The sequence below is a fragment of the Thunnus maccoyii genome, chromosome 11 (genome assembly GCF_910596095.1).
Source record: "Thunnus maccoyii chromosome 11, fThuMac1.1, whole genome shotgun sequence".
Lineage (NCBI taxonomy): Eukaryota > Metazoa > Chordata > Actinopteri > Scombriformes > Scombridae > Thunnus > Thunnus maccoyii.
In genome coordinates this window covers 12,524,296-12,545,466 of record NC_056543.1, presented here as the reverse complement: position 1 = coordinate 12,545,466, position 21,171 = coordinate 12,524,296, and the positions used below count along the sequence as shown (strand labels likewise).

The 21,171-nt window shown below is 36.8% G+C and overlaps 4 protein-coding genes across 4 annotated transcripts; all 4 read left to right on the top strand.

Annotated features, from left to right (window-relative positions):
• Positions 1-699: 699 nt before the first annotated feature.
• LOC121906476 (olfactory receptor 7C1-like) lies at positions 700-4,651 on the top strand. The gene is made up of 2 exons (XM_042425337.1): positions 700-1,342; positions 4,383-4,651. Exons 1-2 carry the CDS (start codon positions 700-702, stop codon positions 4,649-4,651), a joined length of 912 nt encoding a protein of 303 aa, XP_042281271.1.
• Positions 4,652-6,984: 2,333 nt separating this feature from the next.
• Positions 6,985-7,899, top strand: LOC121907501 (olfactory receptor 10J4-like). Its single transcript, XM_042427105.1, has one exon. It carries the CDS (start codon positions 6,985-6,987, stop codon positions 7,897-7,899), a length of 915 nt encoding a protein of 304 aa, XP_042283039.1.
• Positions 7,900-10,218: 2,319 nt separating this feature from the next.
• On the top strand, positions 10,219-11,133 carry LOC121907517 (olfactory receptor 10J4-like). Its single transcript, XM_042427125.1, has one exon. The coding sequence runs from the start codon at positions 10,219-10,221 to the stop codon at positions 11,131-11,133; it is 915 nt and encodes a 304-aa protein (XP_042283059.1).
• A 5,161-nt stretch (positions 11,134-16,294) lies between these two features.
• LOC121907467 (olfactory receptor 10J4-like) lies at positions 16,295-17,209 on the top strand. Its single transcript, XM_042427058.1, has one exon. It carries the CDS (start codon positions 16,295-16,297, stop codon positions 17,207-17,209), a length of 915 nt encoding a protein of 304 aa, XP_042282992.1.
• The last annotated feature ends 3,962 nt before the right edge of the window (positions 17,210-21,171 follow it).

The window sequence follows — 21,171 nt, the reverse complement described above, 5'->3', positions numbered from 1 at the left end:
GTTACCCACAAGGCCACCTTCCTGAGGGGGAAGGCTTGGCTGGTAATATTACATTTTATCACATAAAAAAACAAAACAAAACTATATTCATTTAATTGGTACCGCCATTTTGTCTTCTTCTCCTTAGTCAATACCACTAAGAAGAACCACTTCCACTCATATCGTCACATGACTTCCTGTATACAGTTGACCACTGTCATCCACTATGTTGCTGCAGCCAGGTTCTCTTGCCAAGAAGAGTCATAAGCTAGTAAGCATTTAAATGTAACATCTGTTTCAATAGTTTGAGGTTTCATTATTTTCTCTTAATAATTTCAACTACATATTTATGTTATTATGCATTAACAATTCTGATGAAATGTACTTTTACTTAAGAATAAGATCAGTTACATTTGTAGACTCTTTTGTCTCCATCCATATTCTTCAAACAAGAAAATATTGAACAATATAACATTGTATGCTGATTCCATTTTGTTGTTTTTGCGTGTCTGAGCTGCTAGCCAACGACACACCTACAGCAGAGGAGAGGGCGTCTCTTTTAGACATAAATGTGCAACACAAACACACCGGTCAGCCCACAGTGGCTGACATACATCAGACATATTCCTGGCTTACAATGAACATTTCAACCTTTTCACAGCATCTTCTAACTACTGTTTTATCACTGTAATAGTTTGGTTTTGGAGCATTAGATACAGAATGACTAACACATCCATTATAGTTGTATTTTCACTGTCTGGCTTCAGTGCCACAGTCAGCTACCAAGTCACACTTTTGTCTCTCACTTTACTATGTTATTGTCTCATTTTGGTGGTAAATGTGTCTCTCATTTTAACCATAATCTTGGACCAAAACCTACATGAGCCCATGTACATTTTTTTGTGTAATCTGTGCATCAATGGACTTTATGGGACTGCAGGATTTTACCCCAAATTTGTTTTTGATCTTATGTCTGATATTCATATCATATCATATGTGGGATGCTTTTTGCAGGTCTTTGTTATATACTCCTACGCAACAATTGATTTCTCTATTCTTGCTCTGATGGCCTATGACAGATGTGTGGCTATATGTCGACCACTGGAGTATCACTCTGTTATGTCTGTGCGAAGGATTGCCGTGTTAGTTAGTTTGTCTTGGCTTGTTCCTCTCTGCTTTGAGGTTATGGTTGTAACTTTAACATCTACTTTGAAATTATGTGGCTCCCAGATACAGAAACTCTACTGTGAGAACTGGTCAATTGTTAAACTTGCCTGTAGCACAACGATAGCTAACAACATTGTTGGACTGATTGTTATTTCTTTCTATTGTGGGCATGTCCTCTTCATTGTGTATTCATACGTGCGGCTGGTGAAATCAGCTTTAAAGTCCAGAGAGGGCAGAAGAAAGTTTATGCAGACATGTGTGCCACATTTATTTTGTTTGCTTAATGTTACAGCTGCTTTGCTTTTTGACGTTATGTACTCGAGATATGGATCAGCATCTGTGCCACAGAGTGTAAAGAACTTCATGGCCATACAATTTCTCATAATGCCCCCTATTCTCAATCCTATTATTTATGGGCTGATTCTAACTAAAATTCGATACAGAATGACAACCTTGTGTATGACGGCTTGTCAGAGATTTAAGTTGACGTGTAACTTATAAAATCAGCTTACTGTGCTGCAAAAAAACAACATACTGGTATGTGGTTGGTGTATAGAGGAGAAAGCAGTTTCTACCCTCCATCCTTTATATTTTATTATTAAGAAAGCCAGTTTTAGACATGAAATGCATGATACTGTACATGAAGCTTACAGCATGTGAGCAGGGAACAGGGAAATCACAACTTGTCTGTTCTGTGAACTATAGATTGTACTGTGTATTAGTCTGTTATTACCAAGTATAGAATTGTCTACTCGTGTAGAGTTTAAGGGAGTTTAAATCCAAACCTTGGTAGACTAATGAACTGATATCCATTTGTAATAAACAAATTAAATGAAATAGGGTTGAAATGTATTACCTTTATTTCCTTTTAATGCTTTTGTTGTTTTTATATATGGTGTTACTGTAATCCAGATGAATCACATCCACATTGACACTTACTGTGCAGCACATTCTTTACAGCATGTGGCTTTGAGTTTTAACATTACTTTTGATACATAAATGACTTTATGAGCTTCATTAATGATAAAATTCTAACTATTAGAGACAAAATTAACCACCTCCTGCCCTCAACAGGCACCGTTCTCTCCCCAAACACAGGCACCTTAGAAACAGCTGTAAATCCTGACATATATTTGGACTGTTTTTCTCCAGTCGACTTTTCTGAACTAACTTCTATGATTTGTTCAGCTAAACTATCAACTTGTCTCTTAGACCCCATCCCAACTAGGTTGCTTCAGGAAGCCTTACCTTTAGTTAGCACTTCTTTACTAGATATGATCAATCTGTCTTTAGTAACAGGCTATGTACCACAGTCCTTTAAAGTAGCTGTAATTAAACCTCTTCTTAAGAAGCCTACTCTTGATTCAGGCATTTTAGCCAATTATAGACCTATATCTCACCCTCCATTTCTCTCTAAGATCCTTGAGAAAGCAGTCTCTAATCAGTTATGTGAATTTCTACATAACAATAGTTTATTTGAGGATTTTCAGTCAGGATTTAGAGTGCATCATAGCAGAGACAGCACTGGTGAAAGTCACAAATGACCTCCTAACTGCATCAGACAAAGGATTCGTCTCTATACTTGTACTGTTAGATCTTCCCTTAATGGTCAGGCACCATCATATCTTGAAGAGCTCATAGTACTGTATTATCCCACGAGTACATCCCAGAATGCAGGCTTACTGGTGGTTCCTACAGTCTTTAAAAGTAGAATGGGAGGCAGAGCATTCAGCTATCAGTCTCCTCTCCTGTGGAACCATCTTCCAGATTCGGTCCGGGGTGCAGACACCTTCTCTATGTTTAAGAGTAGGCTTAAAACTTTCCTTTTTGATAAAGCTTATAGTTAGGGCCAACCAGGCTCACCTTGGATCAGCCCTCAGTTATGCTGCTATAGGCCTAGACTGCTGGGGGACTTCCCATGATGCACTGAGCTCCTCTCTCCTCCTCCTCCTCCTCTCCATCTGTATGCATTCATGTAACATCAATGCATGTCACTAACTTTGCTTCTTCCTCTGAGTTTTTTTTGTGCTTTCTCATCTCACAGGAAACCCTGGGTTCTGGGCCGGGCCTTCGCGGTCCTTTGCAGTCCTGTTGGCACCCTTCCCTGGCTGCTGCTGTGTCATTGTCATTGTTGTTATGATTGTTGTTATTCTGCGCCCCCCACCCCCACCCCACCCCACCCTTACCAAAAGAAGCATCACTCCACTGGCTGGTGGAGTGATGGAGAGGCTGGTTGAGTGATAACCAGGCTGGTGGAGCGATGGAGAGGCTGATGGAGTGATAACCAGGCTGGTGGAGTGATGGAGAGGCTGGTGAAGCGATGGAGAGGCTGGTGGAGTGATGGAGAGGCTGCCCAAAGCAATAGCAATAACTCTCCACAACCCCTCACCTCTGTCTAACAGAGAACTTGCAGCTTTAAAATTTCTGTCTCAACCAAACTCCACTCTGTCTTGCTCCTTCAATAACTTTGCTCATGGTGAATTTGCACATCTTTATACTCCTACTCTACCATCTCTCATTGCATTTTTAAAACTTCAACAACTTTGCACACTTGTAATTAATGTATATGCTATGTTATCCAATGTTTATATTTCTATATTTTATTATATTTATGGTGCATCCTAGTATTCTTTATATTGTGTTTATATAGTATATTTTTGTGTTTATTTTTCTATGGATATATATTTCTCTCTAGTGTTGATATGTATATTTACTGTCCTGTGTAATGCCTGGATAACCTGCTGCTGTAACACAAGAATTTCCCATTTTGGGATCAATAAAATCCATCCATCCATCCATCTATGATGATGCCATCCCTAGAGCCGTCCCCCTAGCATGCCTAAAAGCAAATGCTTTATCAGGAACATTAACATGCATTGTGGGGAACTTTTCCAAATTCTCCAGGGGAGCAATAGTGTGGTGACATCTACGGGGAGGAAAAGATAAAAGACTTTGAACACCCACCAGAAGCCACAGTTTAGGTTTATCTATGTATAGATTACTAAATAGGATGAAAGGTATAACAATGATAGGAAGTTGTATTATAATACAGACATAAATATTGACTTACAGACAGGTCCTTTAATTCAGAGAATGGAAAATACTACTTTTTCCTTTTACTTCAACCTCACCATGTTTGTGAACATTGGACACTACCGCTATCCAGCCTTTGTCTTTTGCCTCCTGCTCTACAGTTTTATTGTCTCTGCTAATCTCGTCCTAATGCTGATGATATCTGCGAATAATAATTGTTTGCTGGAAAAGCTCAGCAGAATTCAAAGGGAAAGTATTACAGAGCTGTCTGCCACATGTTATTTCTTTTGTGATATGTTCCGTCACAGGATTTTGTGATATCGCCCTGAGCCGGTATGATCCTGAGGAGATAAACACATTTATGGCTGTTTTTCTGTCACTAGAGTTTGTTGTCATTCCTCCAGTTATGAATCCTCTTGTGTATGGCCTGAAGTTACCAGAAATTAGGAGACACATTTTAAGAATGTTATAGAAGCACACCGTAACATAATGTTTGTCTATGATTTTATGTACACAGACTATCGAATCACATTAGTCTACAGATCCTATGAAGAATGTGTTAAAGCTAAAAAACAAATATTCTTATATCTTTATTGACTCACAATACAGATAAAGGTGAATAGAGGTCAAATTTAATTAGAATGGGCTATTACAACGTACATTTCCCAAATAATCTCACAAAAATGTCCAGAAGCTTAATGTCTCAAAATATTTAATAAAATGAAAAACTAATTTTCAAATACAGAAAATGTTTTGTGGACATAAATGAACCATCTTAACTGTCATTAACTTAATATAAATAAAATATATAAGTGTAAATATATAAGTTTTATTAATTTCACGTTAATTCAACTTAATATTTCTAGTTTTCATTTTCATACCATTTCAGAACTTATAAACATGAGTTCATCTGATATTTTCTGATGTGAAATAACAAAGTTTCTGAAGAGAAATACACACAACAATATATTAGCACTTCCCAGCATGCATTGTCTGCAAGTTAAAACTCTCTAGCAACCTTTTTTTGCTTTTTTGCAACACTTTTGTAGTTTTGAAGAAAACATACATACATACACTTATATTCTAACAAACTTACTTAAAGCACACTCATAGGTTGAATATTTACTGACTCTGGTACAAAGTGGCTCCAACAGTTTCTTTGTGGCAACTGAAGAAGCATCTTTTCAAACTGATAAAATAGAAATGAAAATCTGACTACAATGTTTGTCAGTGTGATGGAACAGTTGTTGATTCAACTTTATGTTTAAGTTTATTGAAATTGATATCTAGAATTAACTCAGTTGATGGTTTATTATCCAACTTAAATTCAGTTAACTCATTTTTGAGGCAGCAGTGAAGCTTATGTTTCTAAATTGAACCAGTTTAAAATGTATAAATGAGGATTTGAACAGGCAGGATTGTTGTGTGTCTGCCCATCCTCTACCCTACCAACAACAAATGACTTTTCACTGAGTCCACTTCATATTAGTTAGTTTGTGATCTTGTAATAAAGCATTAAAGGTGCTTTCAGGCTGCAAACAGTTGCTGCTGCTGCCTCCATTTTTCAATGTAAACGCAAAGGCAGCTGTGCCACCAAGGTCGCTGGTGGCTGCCGCTCTCATAAATGTGCACAGCTCTTTGCTGCTGTATTCAGAGTTTATGATGGTTCAATTTTTTCAACTGACCACCACAGCTCGCCATGTGACCATGGCAACCACAGAAACCACAGCGAGAGAAACGATACAGGAGCAGATTTCATTGGTTACTGAGTTTCCTGAATGAGACAGATCAATAAAGAGAAACTGTATTAGAACATCAACTTCAAAGTCTGATGATCCAGTCTGGGACAATAAACAACATTTATTATACTTGTTAGAAAAACTTTCTTTATTAATTGTGCAATATTGCTAACCATTTCCTGTATTTTAACCTTCAAACCCTACTATTTAGCTATGTGATGAGAGTATACTGGGGGGATAGCAGCAGCCTAATGTATGGGCTAGTAGGACTGGATGTAGCCATGAACTGTGGTGGCGGGCGATGGCCAGGCCATCCTCATTGGTAGCTTGAGTGAGGACACTCACAGTGTTAGATTAGCTTCTCCCATGCCTGCTAGCTTTGTCAAGTTATCACCTGAATCCTCTTCTCTGGAACCCTTTTCTTGTCTCTTTCCTTTACCTGGTTTTGTCATTTTATTTAGAACGTTATAACCCACAACTGACATGTAGAAATAGAAATTGAATGGCTTTTGGGTGAGATAAAAGGTGAAGTAGAAGTGGCGCTCCACGAAAACACATCCACTCCATACCAAAGCAAACCGGAAGCCACCAAAATAAAGTTTTATCATTTTTATTATTACTATTATAATATTTGAAATTTTAAGACACATTGTGGGCAAGTAACAAATTATCATATTATTTAGATCATTATGTTAGCATCATAATTCTCCAGAGTAGAAAAACTGTGATGACATGTACAGAGTCAGACAACATAAAAATCTCCTCCCATTACCTGCACTGGTGGTTTGTCTACAGATCTAACCGAGAGCAAAATGTAGCACAGACCTGAAGATTATTGACCACCATATACTTTAGTAAGTATAGTGAAAGTGTGTAGAGTCTTCATGACCAATATTATATGACATATTGATCCAATATCCATACTAAAGTTGGTGAACAGTTTATGACACAACTGCTTAAATTTTCCTTTACACAGACCACTGATATCTCCGGACAGGAATGAGAGTTCATATAACAACAAAGACATAAATACTGAATTCTTTGTCACTGTTTCAGTGTGAGTGGAATGGACAACAATACTGTTTCCTTTTACTTCAACTTCACCTTGTTTGTGAAAATTGGACACTACCGCTATCCAACCTTTGTCTTTTGCCTCCTGCTCTACAGTTTTATTGTCTCTGCTAATCTCGTCATAATGCTGATGATATCTCGAGAAAGAACTCTACATGAGCCCATGTATATGTTTATTGCTTGTTTATCTGTCAACGATCTGTACGGTTCTACTGGCTTCTTCCCCAGATTCCTCATGGATCTTCTGTCTGACTCTCATTTGATCTCACATCCTGCTTGTTTCATTCAGATATATGTTATTTACACATATGCTTGCAATGAAATGATCATCCTGGGCATTATGGCATACGATAGGTATGTTGCTGTATGTCATCCTTTACACTACCACAGAAAAATGACCTCTAAAACTGTTTTCAAGTTGGCAGCAATGGCTTGGATTTATTCGGCCTTTGCTGTTACAGTATGTAACTCCATGTCCATGAGGCTTCCTTTATGTGGCAACAAGATACAAAAAGTGTTTTGTGCCAACTGGAACATCGTAAAATTATCATGTGTTGCCACAGTTGTCAACAATATTGTAGGTATGCTTTTAACTATAGCCTCAGTTTTCTTTCCCCTTTTTTACATCCTGTACACCTATCTGCGAATAATAATCGTTTGCTGGAAAAGCTCAGCAGAATTCAAAGGGAAAGTATTAGAGAGATGTCTGCCACATGTTATTTCTTTTGTGATATGTTCCATCACAGGATTTTGTGATATCGCCCTGAGTCGGTATGATCCTGAGGAGATAAACACATTTATGGCTGTTTTTCTGTCACTAGAGTTTGTTGTCATTCCTCCAGTTATGAATCCTCTTGTGTATGGCCTGAAGTTACCAGAAATTAGGAGACACATTTTAAGAATGTTATAGAAGCACACCGTAACATAATGTTTGTCTATGATTTTATGTACACAGACTATCGAATCACATTAGTCTACAGATCCTATGAAGAATGTGTTAAAGCTGAAAACGAATATTCTTATATCTTTATTGACTCACAATACAGATAAAGGTGAATAGAGGTCAAATTTAATTAGAATAGGCCATTACAACGTACGTTTCCCAAATAATCTCACAAAAATGTCCAGAAGCTTAATGTCTCAAAATATTTAATAAAATGAAAAACTAATTTTCAAATACAGAAAATGTTTTGTGGACATAAATGAACCATCTTAACTGTCATTAACTTAATATAAATAAAATATATAAGTGTAAATATATAAGTTTTATTAATTTCACGTTAATTCAACTTAATATTTCTAGTTTTCATTTTCAGACCATTTCAGAACTTATAAACATGAGTTCATCTGATATTTTCTGATGTGAAATAACAAAGTTTCTGAAGAGAAATACACACAACAGTATATTAGCACTTCCCAGCATGCATTGTCTGTGAGTAAAAACTCTCTAGCAACCCTTTTTTGCTTTTTTGCAACACTTTTGTAGTTTTGAAGAAAACATACATACATACACTTATATTCTAACAAACTTACTTAAAGCAGACCCACATTACTGACTCTGGTACAAAGTGGCTCCAACAGTTTCTTTGTGGCAACTGAAGAAGCATCTTTTCAAACTGATAAAATAGAAATGAAAATCTGACTACAATGTTTGTCAGTGTGATGGAACAGTTGTTGATTCAACTTTATGTTTAAGTTTATTGAAATTGATATCTAGAATTAACTCAGTTGATGGTTTATTATCCAACTTAAATTCAGTTAACTCATTTTTAAGGCAGCAGTGAAGCTTATGTTTCTAAATTGAACCAGTTTAAAATGTATAAATGAGGATTTGAACAGGCAGGGTTGTTGTGTGTCTGCCCATCCTCTACCCTACCAACAACAAATGACTTTTCACTGAGTCCACTTCATATTAGTTAGTTTGTGATCTTGTAATAAAGCATTAAAGTTGCTTTCAGGCCGCAAACAGTTGCTGCCGCCGCCTCCATTTTTCAATGTAAACGTGAAGGCAGCCGTGCCACCAAGGTCGTTGGCAGCTGCCGCTCTAATAAATGTGCACAGCTCTTTGCTGCTGTATTCAGAGTTTATGATGGTTCAATTTTTTCAACTGACCACCACAGCTCACCATGTGACCATGACAACCACAGAAACCACAGTGAGAGAAACGATACAGGAGCAGATTTCATTGGTTACTGAGTTTCCTGAATGAGACAGATCAATGAAGAAAAACTGTATTAGAACATCAACTTCAAAGTCTGATGATCTGGTCTGGGACAATAAACAACATTCATTATACTTGTTAGAAAAACTTTCTTTATTAATTGTGCAATATTGCTAACCATTTCCTGTATTTTAACCTTCAAACCCTTCTATTTAGCTATGTGATGAGATTATACTGGGGGGATGGCAGCAGCCTGATGTACAGGCTAGTAGGACTGGATGTAGCCATGAACTGTGGTGGTGGGCGATGGCCAGGCCATCCTCATTGGTAGCTTGAGTGGGGACACTCACAGTGTTAGATTAGCTTCTCCCATGCCTGCTAGCTTTGTCAAGTTATCACCTGAATCTTCTTCTCTGGAACTCTTTTCTTGTCTCTTTCCTTTACCTGGTTCTGTCATTTTATTTAGAACGTTATGACCCACACCTGACATGTAGAAATAGAAATTGAATGGCTTTTGGGTGAGATAAAAGGTGAAGTAGAACTGGCGCTCCACAAAAACACATCTACTCCATACCAAAGCAAACCGGAAGCCACCAAAATAAAGTTTTATTATTATTATTACTATTATAATATTTGAACTTTTAAGACACATTGTGGGCAAGTAATAAATTGTCTTACTATTAAGATCATTATGTTAGCATCATAATTCTCCAGAGTAGAAAAACTGTGATGACATGTACAGAGTCAGACAACATAAAAATCTCCTCCCATTACCTGCACTGGTGGTTTGTCTACAGATCTAACCGAGAGCAAAATGTAGCACAGACCTGAAGATTATTGACCACCATATACTTTAGTAAGTATAGTGAAAGTGTGTAGAGTCTTCATGACCAATATTATATGACATATTGATCCAATATCCATACTAAAGTTGGTGAACAGTTTATGACACAACTGCTTAAATTTTCCTTTACACAGACCACTGATATCTGTGGATAGGAATGAGAGTTCGTATAACAACAAAGACATAAATACTGAATTCTTTGTCACTGTTTCAGTGTGAGTGAAATGGACAACAATACTGTTTCCTTTTACTTCAACCTCACCATGTTTGTGAACATTGGACACTACCGCTATCCAACCTTTGTCTTTTGCCTCCTTCTCTACAGTTTTATTGTCTCTGCTAATCTCGTCATAATGCTGGTGATATCTCGAGAAAGAACTCTGCATGAGCCCATGTATATGTTTATTGCTTGTTTATCTGTCAATGCTCTGTATGGTTCTACTGGCTTCTTCCCCAGATTCCTCATGGATCTTCTGTCTGACTCTCATTTGATCTCACGTCCTGCTTGTTACATTCAGATATATGTTATTTACACATATGCTTGCAATGAACTGATCATCCTGGTCATTATGGCATACGATAGGTATGTTGCTGTATGTCATCCTTTACACTACCACAGAAAAATGACCTCTAAAACTGTTTTCAAGTTGGTAGCAATGGCTTGGATTTATTTGGCCTTTGGTGTTACAATATGTAACTCCATGTCCATGAGGCTTCCTTTATGTGGCAACAAGATACAAAAAGTGTTTTGTGCCAATTGGAACATTGTAAAATTATCATGTGTTGCCACAGTTGTCAACAACACTGTAGGTATGCTTTTAACTATAGCCTCAATTGTCCTTCCCCCTATTTACATCCTGTACACCTATCTGCGAATAATAATTGTTTGCTGGAAAAGCTCAGCAGAATTCAAAGGGAAAGTATTAGAGAGCTGTCTGCCACATGTTATTTCTTTTGTGATTTTTGCCATTGCAACATTTTGTGATATCGCCCTGAGCCGGTATGATCCTGAAGAGATAAACACATTTATGGCTGTTTTTCTGTCACTAGAGTTTGTTGTCATTCCTCCAGTTATGAATCCTCTTGTGTATGGCCTGAAGTTACCAGAAATTAGGAGACACATTTTAAGAATGTTATAGAAGAACACCGTAACATAATGTCTGACTATGTTTTTGTGTACACAGACTATTGAATCACATTAGTCTAGAGATCCTATGAAGAATGTGTTAAAGCTGAAAACAAATATTCTTATATCTTTCTTGACCCACAATACAGATAAAGATGAATAGAGGTCAGATTTAATTAGAATAGGCCATTACAACGTACGTTTCCCAAATAATCTGACAAAAATGTCCAGAAGCTTAATGTCTCAAAATATTTAATAAAATAAAAAACTAATTCTCAAATACAGAAAATGTTTTGTGGACATAAATTAACCAATTTAACTGTCATTAACTTAATATAAATAAAATATATAAGTGTAAATATATAAGTTTTATTAATTTCATGTTAATTCAACTTAATATTTCTAGTTTTCATTTTCATACCATTTCAGAACTTATAAACATGAGTTCATCTGATATTTTCTGATGTGAAATAACAAAGTTTCTGAAGAGAAATACGCACAACAGTATATTAGCACTTCCCAGCATGCATTGTCTGCAAGTTAAAACTCTCTAGCAACCCTTTTTTGCTTTTTTGCAACCCTTTTGTAGTTTTGATGAAAACATACATGATAGAAACTTACTGTGTCTTTAATATATGTTAAGATAAGTCATGGTTGTTTCTTTTCATAATAATGAAAACAATAAAAACCCTGATGAAGCTCTGTATCATATTCAGTCTCATGTTCACTTATATTCTAACAAACTTACTTGAAGCAGACACACATGTTGAATATTTACTGACTCTGGTACAAAGTGGCTCCAACAGTTTCTTTGTGGCAACTGAAGAAGCATCTTTTCAAACTGATAAAATAGAAATGAAAATCTGACTGCAATGTTTGTCAGTGTGATTGAACAGTTGTTGATTCAAATTTATGTTTACGTTTATTGAAATTGATATCTAGAATTAACTCAGTTGATGGTTTATTATCCAACTTAAATTTAGTTAACTCATTTTTGAGGCAGCAGTGAAGCTTATGTTTCTAAATTGAACCAGTTTAAAATGTATAAATGAGGATTTGAACAGGCAGGGTTGTTGTGTGTCTGCCCATCCTTTACCCTACCAACAACAAATGACTTTTCACTGAGTCCACTTCATATTAGTTAGTTTGTGATCTTGTAATAAAGCATTAAAGTTGCTTTCAGGCCGCAAACGGTTGCTGCAGCCGCCTCCATTGTTTTCAATGTAAACGTGAAGGCAGCCGTGCCACCAAGGTCGCTGGCAGCTGCTGCTCTCATAAATGTGCACAGCTCTTTGCTGCTGTATTCAGAGTTTATGATGGTTCAACTTTTTCAACTGACCACCACAGCTCGCCATGTGACCATGGCAACCACAGAAACCACAGCGAGAGAAACGATACAGGAGCAGATTTTATTGGTTACTAAGTTTCCTGTTGTCCAGAGTCAGACAACATAAAAATCTCCTCCCATTACCTGCACTGGTGGTTTGTCTACAGATCTAACCGAGAGCAAAATGTAGCACAGACCTGAAGATTATTGACCACCATATAGTAAGTATAGTGAAAGTGTGTAGAGTCTTCATGACCAATATTATATGACATATTGATCCAATATCCATACTAAAGTTGGTGAACAGTTTATGACACAACTGCTTAACCCTCCTGTTATGTTCCGGGTCAAAATGACCCGTTTTAAAGTTTGAAGATCTAGGAAAAATTGTTAAAAGTATTTTTTCAGTATGAAATTTCTTCTGCTTGCCTTAATTAGTGTACTCAACATATAATATGAAAATGGTTCATCTCACATATTTGCAACCACCCCCCTGCATGTTTATATCACATAGATACTGTTCGGGTCAATTTGACCCAGCAGTCAAACTGGAGGTAAAAGGGTGTCAGAAATGTCAGACTATTTTTTTCTTTGCAACTGTGAGACATATTACATCCCAATCACTCACACACACACACATACACACACACACACACACACACAAACACACACACACACACACACACACACACACACACACACACACACACACACACACACACACAGTGCACACACAGAGCACAGGCACACACACACACACAGGTGCAGGTGTTATGATATTTGACGAGAACCATTTATGTTCTCGCGGGAAAACTCCACCCACATTCAGTGGACACTCAACAGGGGAGGGGCAAAACATGTTGTTTCTTTTCATAATAATGAAAACAATAAAAACCCTGATGAAGCTCTGTATCATATTCAGTCTGGTGTTCACTTATATTCTAACAAATTTACTTAACCCTCCTGTTATGTTCTGGGTCAAATTGACCCGTTTTAAAGTTTGAAGATCTAGGAAAAATAGTTAAAAGTATTTTTTCAGTATGAAACTTCTTCTGCTTGCCTTAATTAGTGTACTCAACATATAATATGAAAATGGTTCATCTCACATATTTGCAACCACCCCCCTGCATGTTTATATCACATAGATACTGTTCGGGTCAATTTGACCCAGCAGTCAAACTGGAGGTAAAAGGGTGTCAGAAATGTCAGACTATTTTTTTCTTTGCAACTGTGAGACATATTTCATCCCAATCACTCACACACACACACACACACACACACACACACACACACACACACACACACACACACACACAGAGCACACACACACACACACACACACACACAGGTGCAGGTGTTATGATATTTGACGAGAACCATTTATGTTCTCGCGGGAAAACTCCACCCACATTCAGTGGACACTCAACAGGGGAGGGGCAAAACATATAAAAGATTCTCTGCATGGGAGTCCTACCAACATTACACTCTGTCAGGCAAACCTTTACAAAATGAGCAGCAGAAGCAAAAGGATGACAGTCCAGGAGGCTCTGGAAGTCATCATTGATCATGACAGTGAAATGGAGGAGGATGTGTCTGAAGATGAAGACCATCTTGAGCTAAATTCTGATTCTAATGATTCTGATTTTGACCCAGATGGGGGAATTGCTATTCCTATTCCTCCAAGCAAGACATTCATGTCAAAAAATGGTGAATTACAGTGGTCTTCATCCCCAAATATGCGTCAGGCAAAACTGTCTGCAGAAAACATAATCAAGACAGTGCCAGGGCCCACTAGTTATGTCATGATATGTCATTATCAGTGTTATGTAAAACTATTGTGTTTCATATGTTGGTCTTTCAAAAGCAATAAAGTGGTGAAACATTTAAAAAAAAGTTTGAACATGCATTTTTTAGATGAAAAACGAGTGAATTATCCTAATTGAACCATTACCTGTTAGAGGTAAGGAACACCATTGCACTAAATATTGATAGAATAGTTAGTAATGGAGTTAGTAATGAAATATTCACACTGCTTGTTAGGATTTTTTTGGTTTCAGACATCTTTTGGATAATTAAACATGCACTGGGTCAAATTGACCCGGGAACACCATTGCTGTTCCTGACAAATGAACATAACAGGAGGGTTAAAGCAGACTCACATGTTGAATATTTACTGACTCTGGTACAAAGTGGCTCCAACAGTTTCTTTGTGGCAACTGAAGAAGCATCTTTTCAAACTGATAAAATGAAAATCTGACTGCAATGTTTGTCAGTGTGATTGAACAGTTGTTGATTCAAATTTATGTTTACGTTTATTGAAATTGATATCTAGAATTAACTCAGTTGATGGTTTATTATCCAACTTAAATTTAGTTAACTCATTTTTGAGGCAGCAGTGAAGCTTATGTTTCTAAATTGAACCAGTTTAAAATGTATAAATGAGGATTTGAACAGGCAGGGTTGTTGTGTGTCTGCCCATCCTCTACCCTACCAACAACAAATGACTTTTCACTGAGTCCACTTCATATTAGTTAGTTTGTGATCTTGTAATAAAGCATTAAAGGTGCTTTCAGGCTGCAAACAGTTGCTGCTGCCGCCTCCATTTTTCAATGTAAACGTGAAGGCAGCTGTGCCACCAAGGTCGCTGGCGGCTGCCGCTCTAATAAATGTGCACAACTCTTTGCTGCTGTATTCAGAGTTTATGATGGTTCAACTTTTTCAACTGACCACCACAGCTCGCCATGTGACCATGGCAACCACAGAAACCACAGCGAGAAAAACGATACAGGAGCAGATTTTATTGGTTACTGAATTTCCTGAATGAGACAGATCAATAAAGAGAAACTGTATTAGAACATCAACTTCAAAGTCTGATGATCCAGTCTGGGACAATAAACAACATTTATTATACTTGTTAGAAAAACTTTCTTTATTAATTGTGCAATATTGCTTACCATTTCCTGTATTTTAACCTTCAAACCCTACTATTTAGCTATGTGATGAGAGTATACTGGGGGGATAGCAGCAGCCTAATGTATGGGCTAGTAGGACTGGATGTAGCCATGAACTGTGGTGGCGGGCGATGGCCAGGCCATCCTCATTGGTAGCTTGAGTGAGGACACTCACAGTGTTAGATTAGCTTCTCCCATGCCTGCTAGCTTTGTCAAGTTATCACCTGAATCCTCTTCTCTGGAACCCTTTTCTTGTCTCTTTCCTTTACCTGGTTTTGTCATTTTATTTAGAACGTTATAACCCACAACTGACATGTAGAAATAGAAATTGAATGGCTTTTGGGTGAGATAAAAGGTGAAGTAGAAGTGGCGCTCCACGAAAACACATCCACTCCATACCAAAGCAAACCGGAAGCCACCAAAATAAAGTTTTATCATTTTTATTATTACTATTATAATATTTGAAATTTTAAGACACATTGTGGGCAAGTAACAAATTATCATATTATTTAGATCATTATGTTAGCATCATAATTCTCCAGAGTAGAAAAACTGTGATGACATGTACAGAGTCAGACAACATAAAAATCTCCTCCCATTACCTGCACTAGTGGTTTGTCTACAGATCTAACCAAGAGCAAAATGTAGCACAGACCTGAAGATTATTGACCACCATATACTTTAGTAAGTATAGTGAAAGTGTGTAGAGTCTTCATGACCAATATTATATGACATATTGATCCAATATACATACTAAAGTTGGTGAACAGTTTATGACACAACTGCTTAAATTTTCCTTTACACAGACCACTGATATCTGTGGACAGGAATGAGAGTTCGTATAACAACAAAGACATAAATACTGAATTCTTTGTCACTGTTTCAGTGTGAGTGAAATGGACAACAATACTGTTTCCTTTTACTTCAACCTCACCATGTTTGTGAACATTGGACACTACCGCTATCCAGCCTTTGTCTTTTGCCTCCTGCTCTACAGTTTTATTGTCTCTGCTAATCTCGTCATAATGCTGGTGATATCTCGAGAAAGAACTCTACATGAGCCCATGTATATGTTTATTGCTTGTTTATCTGTCAATGCTCTGTATGGTTCTACTGGCTTCTTCCCCAGATTCCTCATGGATCTTCTGTCTGACTCTCATTTGATCTCACATCCTGCTTGTTACATTCAGATATATGTTATTTACACATATGCTTGCAATGAACTGATCATCCTGGTCATTATGGCATACGATAGGTATGTTGCTGTATGTCATCCTTTACACTACCACAGAAAAATGACCTCTAAAACTGTTTTCAAGTTGGTAGCAATGGCTTGGATTTATTCGGCCTTTGGTGTTACAATATGTAACTCCATGTCCATGAGGCTTCCTTTATGTGGCAACAAGATACAAAAAGTGTTTTGTGCCAATTGGAACATTGTAAAATTATCATGTGTTGCCACAGTTGTCAACAACACTGTAGGTATGCTTTTAACTATAGCCTCAATTGTCCTTCCCCCTTTTTACATCCTGTACACCTATCTGCGAATAATAATTGTTTGCTGGAAAAGCTCAGCAGAATTCAAAGGGAAAGTATTAGAGAGCTGTCTGCCACATGTTATTTCTTTTGTGATTTTTGCCATTGCAACATTTTGTGATATCGCCCTGAGCCGGTATGATCCTGAAGAGATAAACACATTTATGGCTGTTTTTCTGTCACTAGAGTTTCTTGTCATTCCTCCAGTTATGAATCCTCTTGTGTATGGCCTGAAGTTACCAGAAATTAGGAGACACATTTTAAGAATGTTATAGAAGCACACCGTAACATAATGTCTGACTATGATTTTGTGTACACAGACTATTGAATCACATTAGTCTACAGATCCTATGAAGAATGTGTTAAAGCTGAAAACAAATATTCTTATATCTTTATTGACTCACAATACAGATAAAGATGAATAGAGGTCAGATTTAATTAGAATAGGCCATTACAACGTACGTTTCCCAAATAATCTGACAAAAATGTCCAGAAGCTTAATGTCTCAAAATATTTAATAAAATGAAAAACTAATTCTCAAATACAGAAAATGTTTTGTGGACATAAATGAACCATCTTAACTGTCATTAACTTAATATAACTAAAATATATAAGTGTAAATATATAAGTTTTATTAATTTCACGTTAATTCAACTTAATATTTCTAGTTTTCATTTTCATACCATTTCAGAACTTATAAACATGAGTTCATCTGATATTTTCTGATGTGAAATAACAAAGTTTCTGAAGAGAAATACACACAACAGTATATTAGCACTTCCCAGCATGCATTGTCCGCAAGTTAAAACTCTCTAGCAACCCTTTTTTGCTTTTTTGCAACCCTTTTGTAGTTTTGAAGAAAACATACATGATAGAAACTTACTGTGTCTTTAATATATGTTAAGATAAGTCATGGTTGTTTCTTTTCATAATAATGAAAACAATAAAAACCCTGATGAAGCTCTGTATCATATTCAGTCTCATGTTCACTTATATTCTAACAAACTTACTTGAAGCAGACACACATGTTGAATATTTACTGACTCTGGTACAAAGTGGCTCCAACAGTTTCTTTGTGGCAACTGAAGAAGCATCTTTTCAAACTGATAAAATAGAAATGAAAATCTGACTACAATGTTTGTCAGTGTGATTGAACAGTTGTTGATTCAACTTTATGTTTACGTTTATTGAAATTGATATCTAGAATTAACTCAGTTGATGGTTTATTATCCAACTTAAATTTAGTTTACTCATTTTTGAGGCAGCAGTGAAGCTTATGTTTCTAAATCGAACCAGTTTAAAATGTATAAATGAGGATTTGAACAGGCAGGGTTGTTGTGTTTCTGCCCATCCTCTACCCTACCAACAACAAATGACTTTTGACTGAGTCCACTTCATATTAGTTAGTTTGTGATCTTGTAATAAAGCATTAAAGTTGCTTTCAGGCTGCAAACAGTTGCTGCTGCCGCCTCCATTTTTCAATGTAAACGTGAAGGCAGCTGTGCCACCAAGGTCGCTGGCGGCTGCCGCTCTCATAAATGTGCACAGCTCTTTGCTGCTGTATTCAGAGTTTATGATGGTTCAACTTTTTCAACTGACCACCACAGCTCGCCATGTGAGTATGACAACCACAGAAACCACAGCGAGAAAAACGATACAGGAGCAGATTTTATTGGTTACTGAGTTTCCTGAATGAGACAGATCAATAAAGAGAAACTGTATTAGAACATCAACTTCAAAGTCTGATGATCCAGTCTGGGACAATAAACAACATTTATTATACTTGTTAGAAAAACTTTCTTTATTAATTGTGCAATATTGCTAACCATTTCCTGTATTTTAACCTTCAAACCCTACTATTTAGCTATGTGATGAGAGTATACTGGGGGGATAGCAGCAGCCTAATGTATGGGCTAGTAGGACTGGATGTAGCCATGAACTGTGGTGGCGGGCGATGGCCAGGCCATCCTCATTGGTAGCTTGAGTGAGGACACTCACAGTGTTAGATTAGCTTCTCCCATGCCTGCTAGCTTTGTCAAGTTATCACCTGAATCCTCTTCTCTGGAACCCTTTTCTTGTCTCTTTCCTTTACCTGGTTTTGTCATTTTGTTTAGAACATTATAACCCACACCTGACATGTAGAAATAGAAATTGAATGGCTTTTGGGTGAGATAAAAGGTGAAGTAGAAGTGGCGCTCCACGAAAACACATCCACTCCATACCAAAGCAAACCGGAAGCCACCAAAATAAAGTTTTATCATTATTATTATTACTATTATAATATTTGAAATTTTAAGACACATTGTGGGCAAGTAACAAATTATCATACTATTAAGATCATTATGTTAGCATCATAATTCTCCAGAGTAGAAAAACTGTGATGACATGTACAGAGTCAGACAACATAAAAATCTCCTCCCATTACCTGCACTGGTGGTTTGTCTACAGATCTAACCGAGAGCAAAATGTAGCACAGACCTGAAGATTATTGACCACCATATACTTTAGTAAGTATAGTGAAAATGTGTAGAGTCTTCATGACCAATATTATATGACATATTGATCCAATATACATACTAAAGTTGGTGAACAGTTTATGACACAACTGCTTAAATTCTCCTTTACACAGACCACTGATATCTGTGGACAGGAATGAGAGTTCATATAACAACAAAGACATAAATACTGAATTCTTTGTCACTGTTTCAGTGTGAGTGAAATGGACAACAATACTGTTTCCTTTTACTTCAACCTCACCATGTTTGTGAAAATTGGACACTACCGCTATCCAGCCTTTGTCTTTTGCCTCCTGCTCTACAGTTTTATTGTCTCTGCTAATCTCGTCATAATGCTGGTGATATCTCGAGAAAGAACTCTACATGAGCCCATGTATATGTTTATTGCTTGTTTATCTGTCAACGCTCTGTACGGTTCTACTGGCTTCTTCCCCAGATTCCTCATGGATCTTCTGTCTGACTCTCATTTGATCTCACGCCCTGCTTGTTACCTTCAGATACATGTTATTTACACATATGCTTCCAATGAAATTATCATCCTGGGCATTATGGCATACGATAGGTATGTCGCTGTATGTCATCCTTTACACTACCACAGAAAAATGACCTGTAGATCTGTTTTCAAGTTGGCAGCAATGGCTTGGATTTATTCGGCCTTTGTTCTTACATTATGTAACTCCATGTGCATGAGGCTTCCTTTATGTGGCAACAAGATACAAAAAGTGTTTTGTGCCAACTGGAACATTGTCAAATTATCATGTGTTGCCACAGTTGTTAACAATATTTTAGGTATGCTTATTGCTATAGCCACAATTTTCCTTCCCCTTTTTTACATCCTGTACACCTATCTGCGAATAATAATCGTTTGCTGGAAAAGCTCAGCAGAATTCAAAGGGAAAGTATTAGAGAGTTGTCTGCCACACGTTATTTCTTTGGTGATATATTCCATCGCAGGATTTTGTGATATCGCCCTGAGCCGGTATGATCCTGAGGAGATAAACACATTTATGGCTGTTTTTCTGTCACTAGAGTTTGTTGTCATTCCTCCAGTTATGAATCCTCTTGTGTATGGCCTGAAGTTACCAGAAATAAGGAGACACATTTTAAGAATGTTATAGAAGCACATTGTAACATAATGTCTGACTATGATTTTGTGTACACAGACTATTGAATCACATTAGTCTACAGATCCTATGAAGAATGTGTTAAAGCTGAAAACAAATATTCTTATATCTTTATTGACTAAAAATACAGATAAAGATGAATAGAGGTCAGATTTAATTAGAGTAGGCCATTACAACGTACGTTTCCCAAATAATCTGACAAAAATGTCCAGAAGCTTAATGTCTCAAAATATTTAATAAAATGAAAAACTAATTCTCAAATACAGAAAATGTTTTGTGGACATAAATTAACCAATTTAACTGTCATTAACGTAATATAAATAAAATATATAAGTGTAAATATATAAGTTTTATTAATTTCATGTTAATTCAACTTAATATTTCTAGTTTTCATTTTCATACCATTTCAGAACTTATAAACATGAGTTCATCTGATATTTTCTGATGTGAAATAACAAAGTTTCTGAAGAGAAATACGCACAACAGTATATTAGCACTTCCCAGCATGCATTGTCTGCGAGTTAAAACTCTCTAGCAACCCTTTTTTGCTTTTTTGCAACCCTTTTGTAGTTTTGATGAAAACATACATGATAGAAA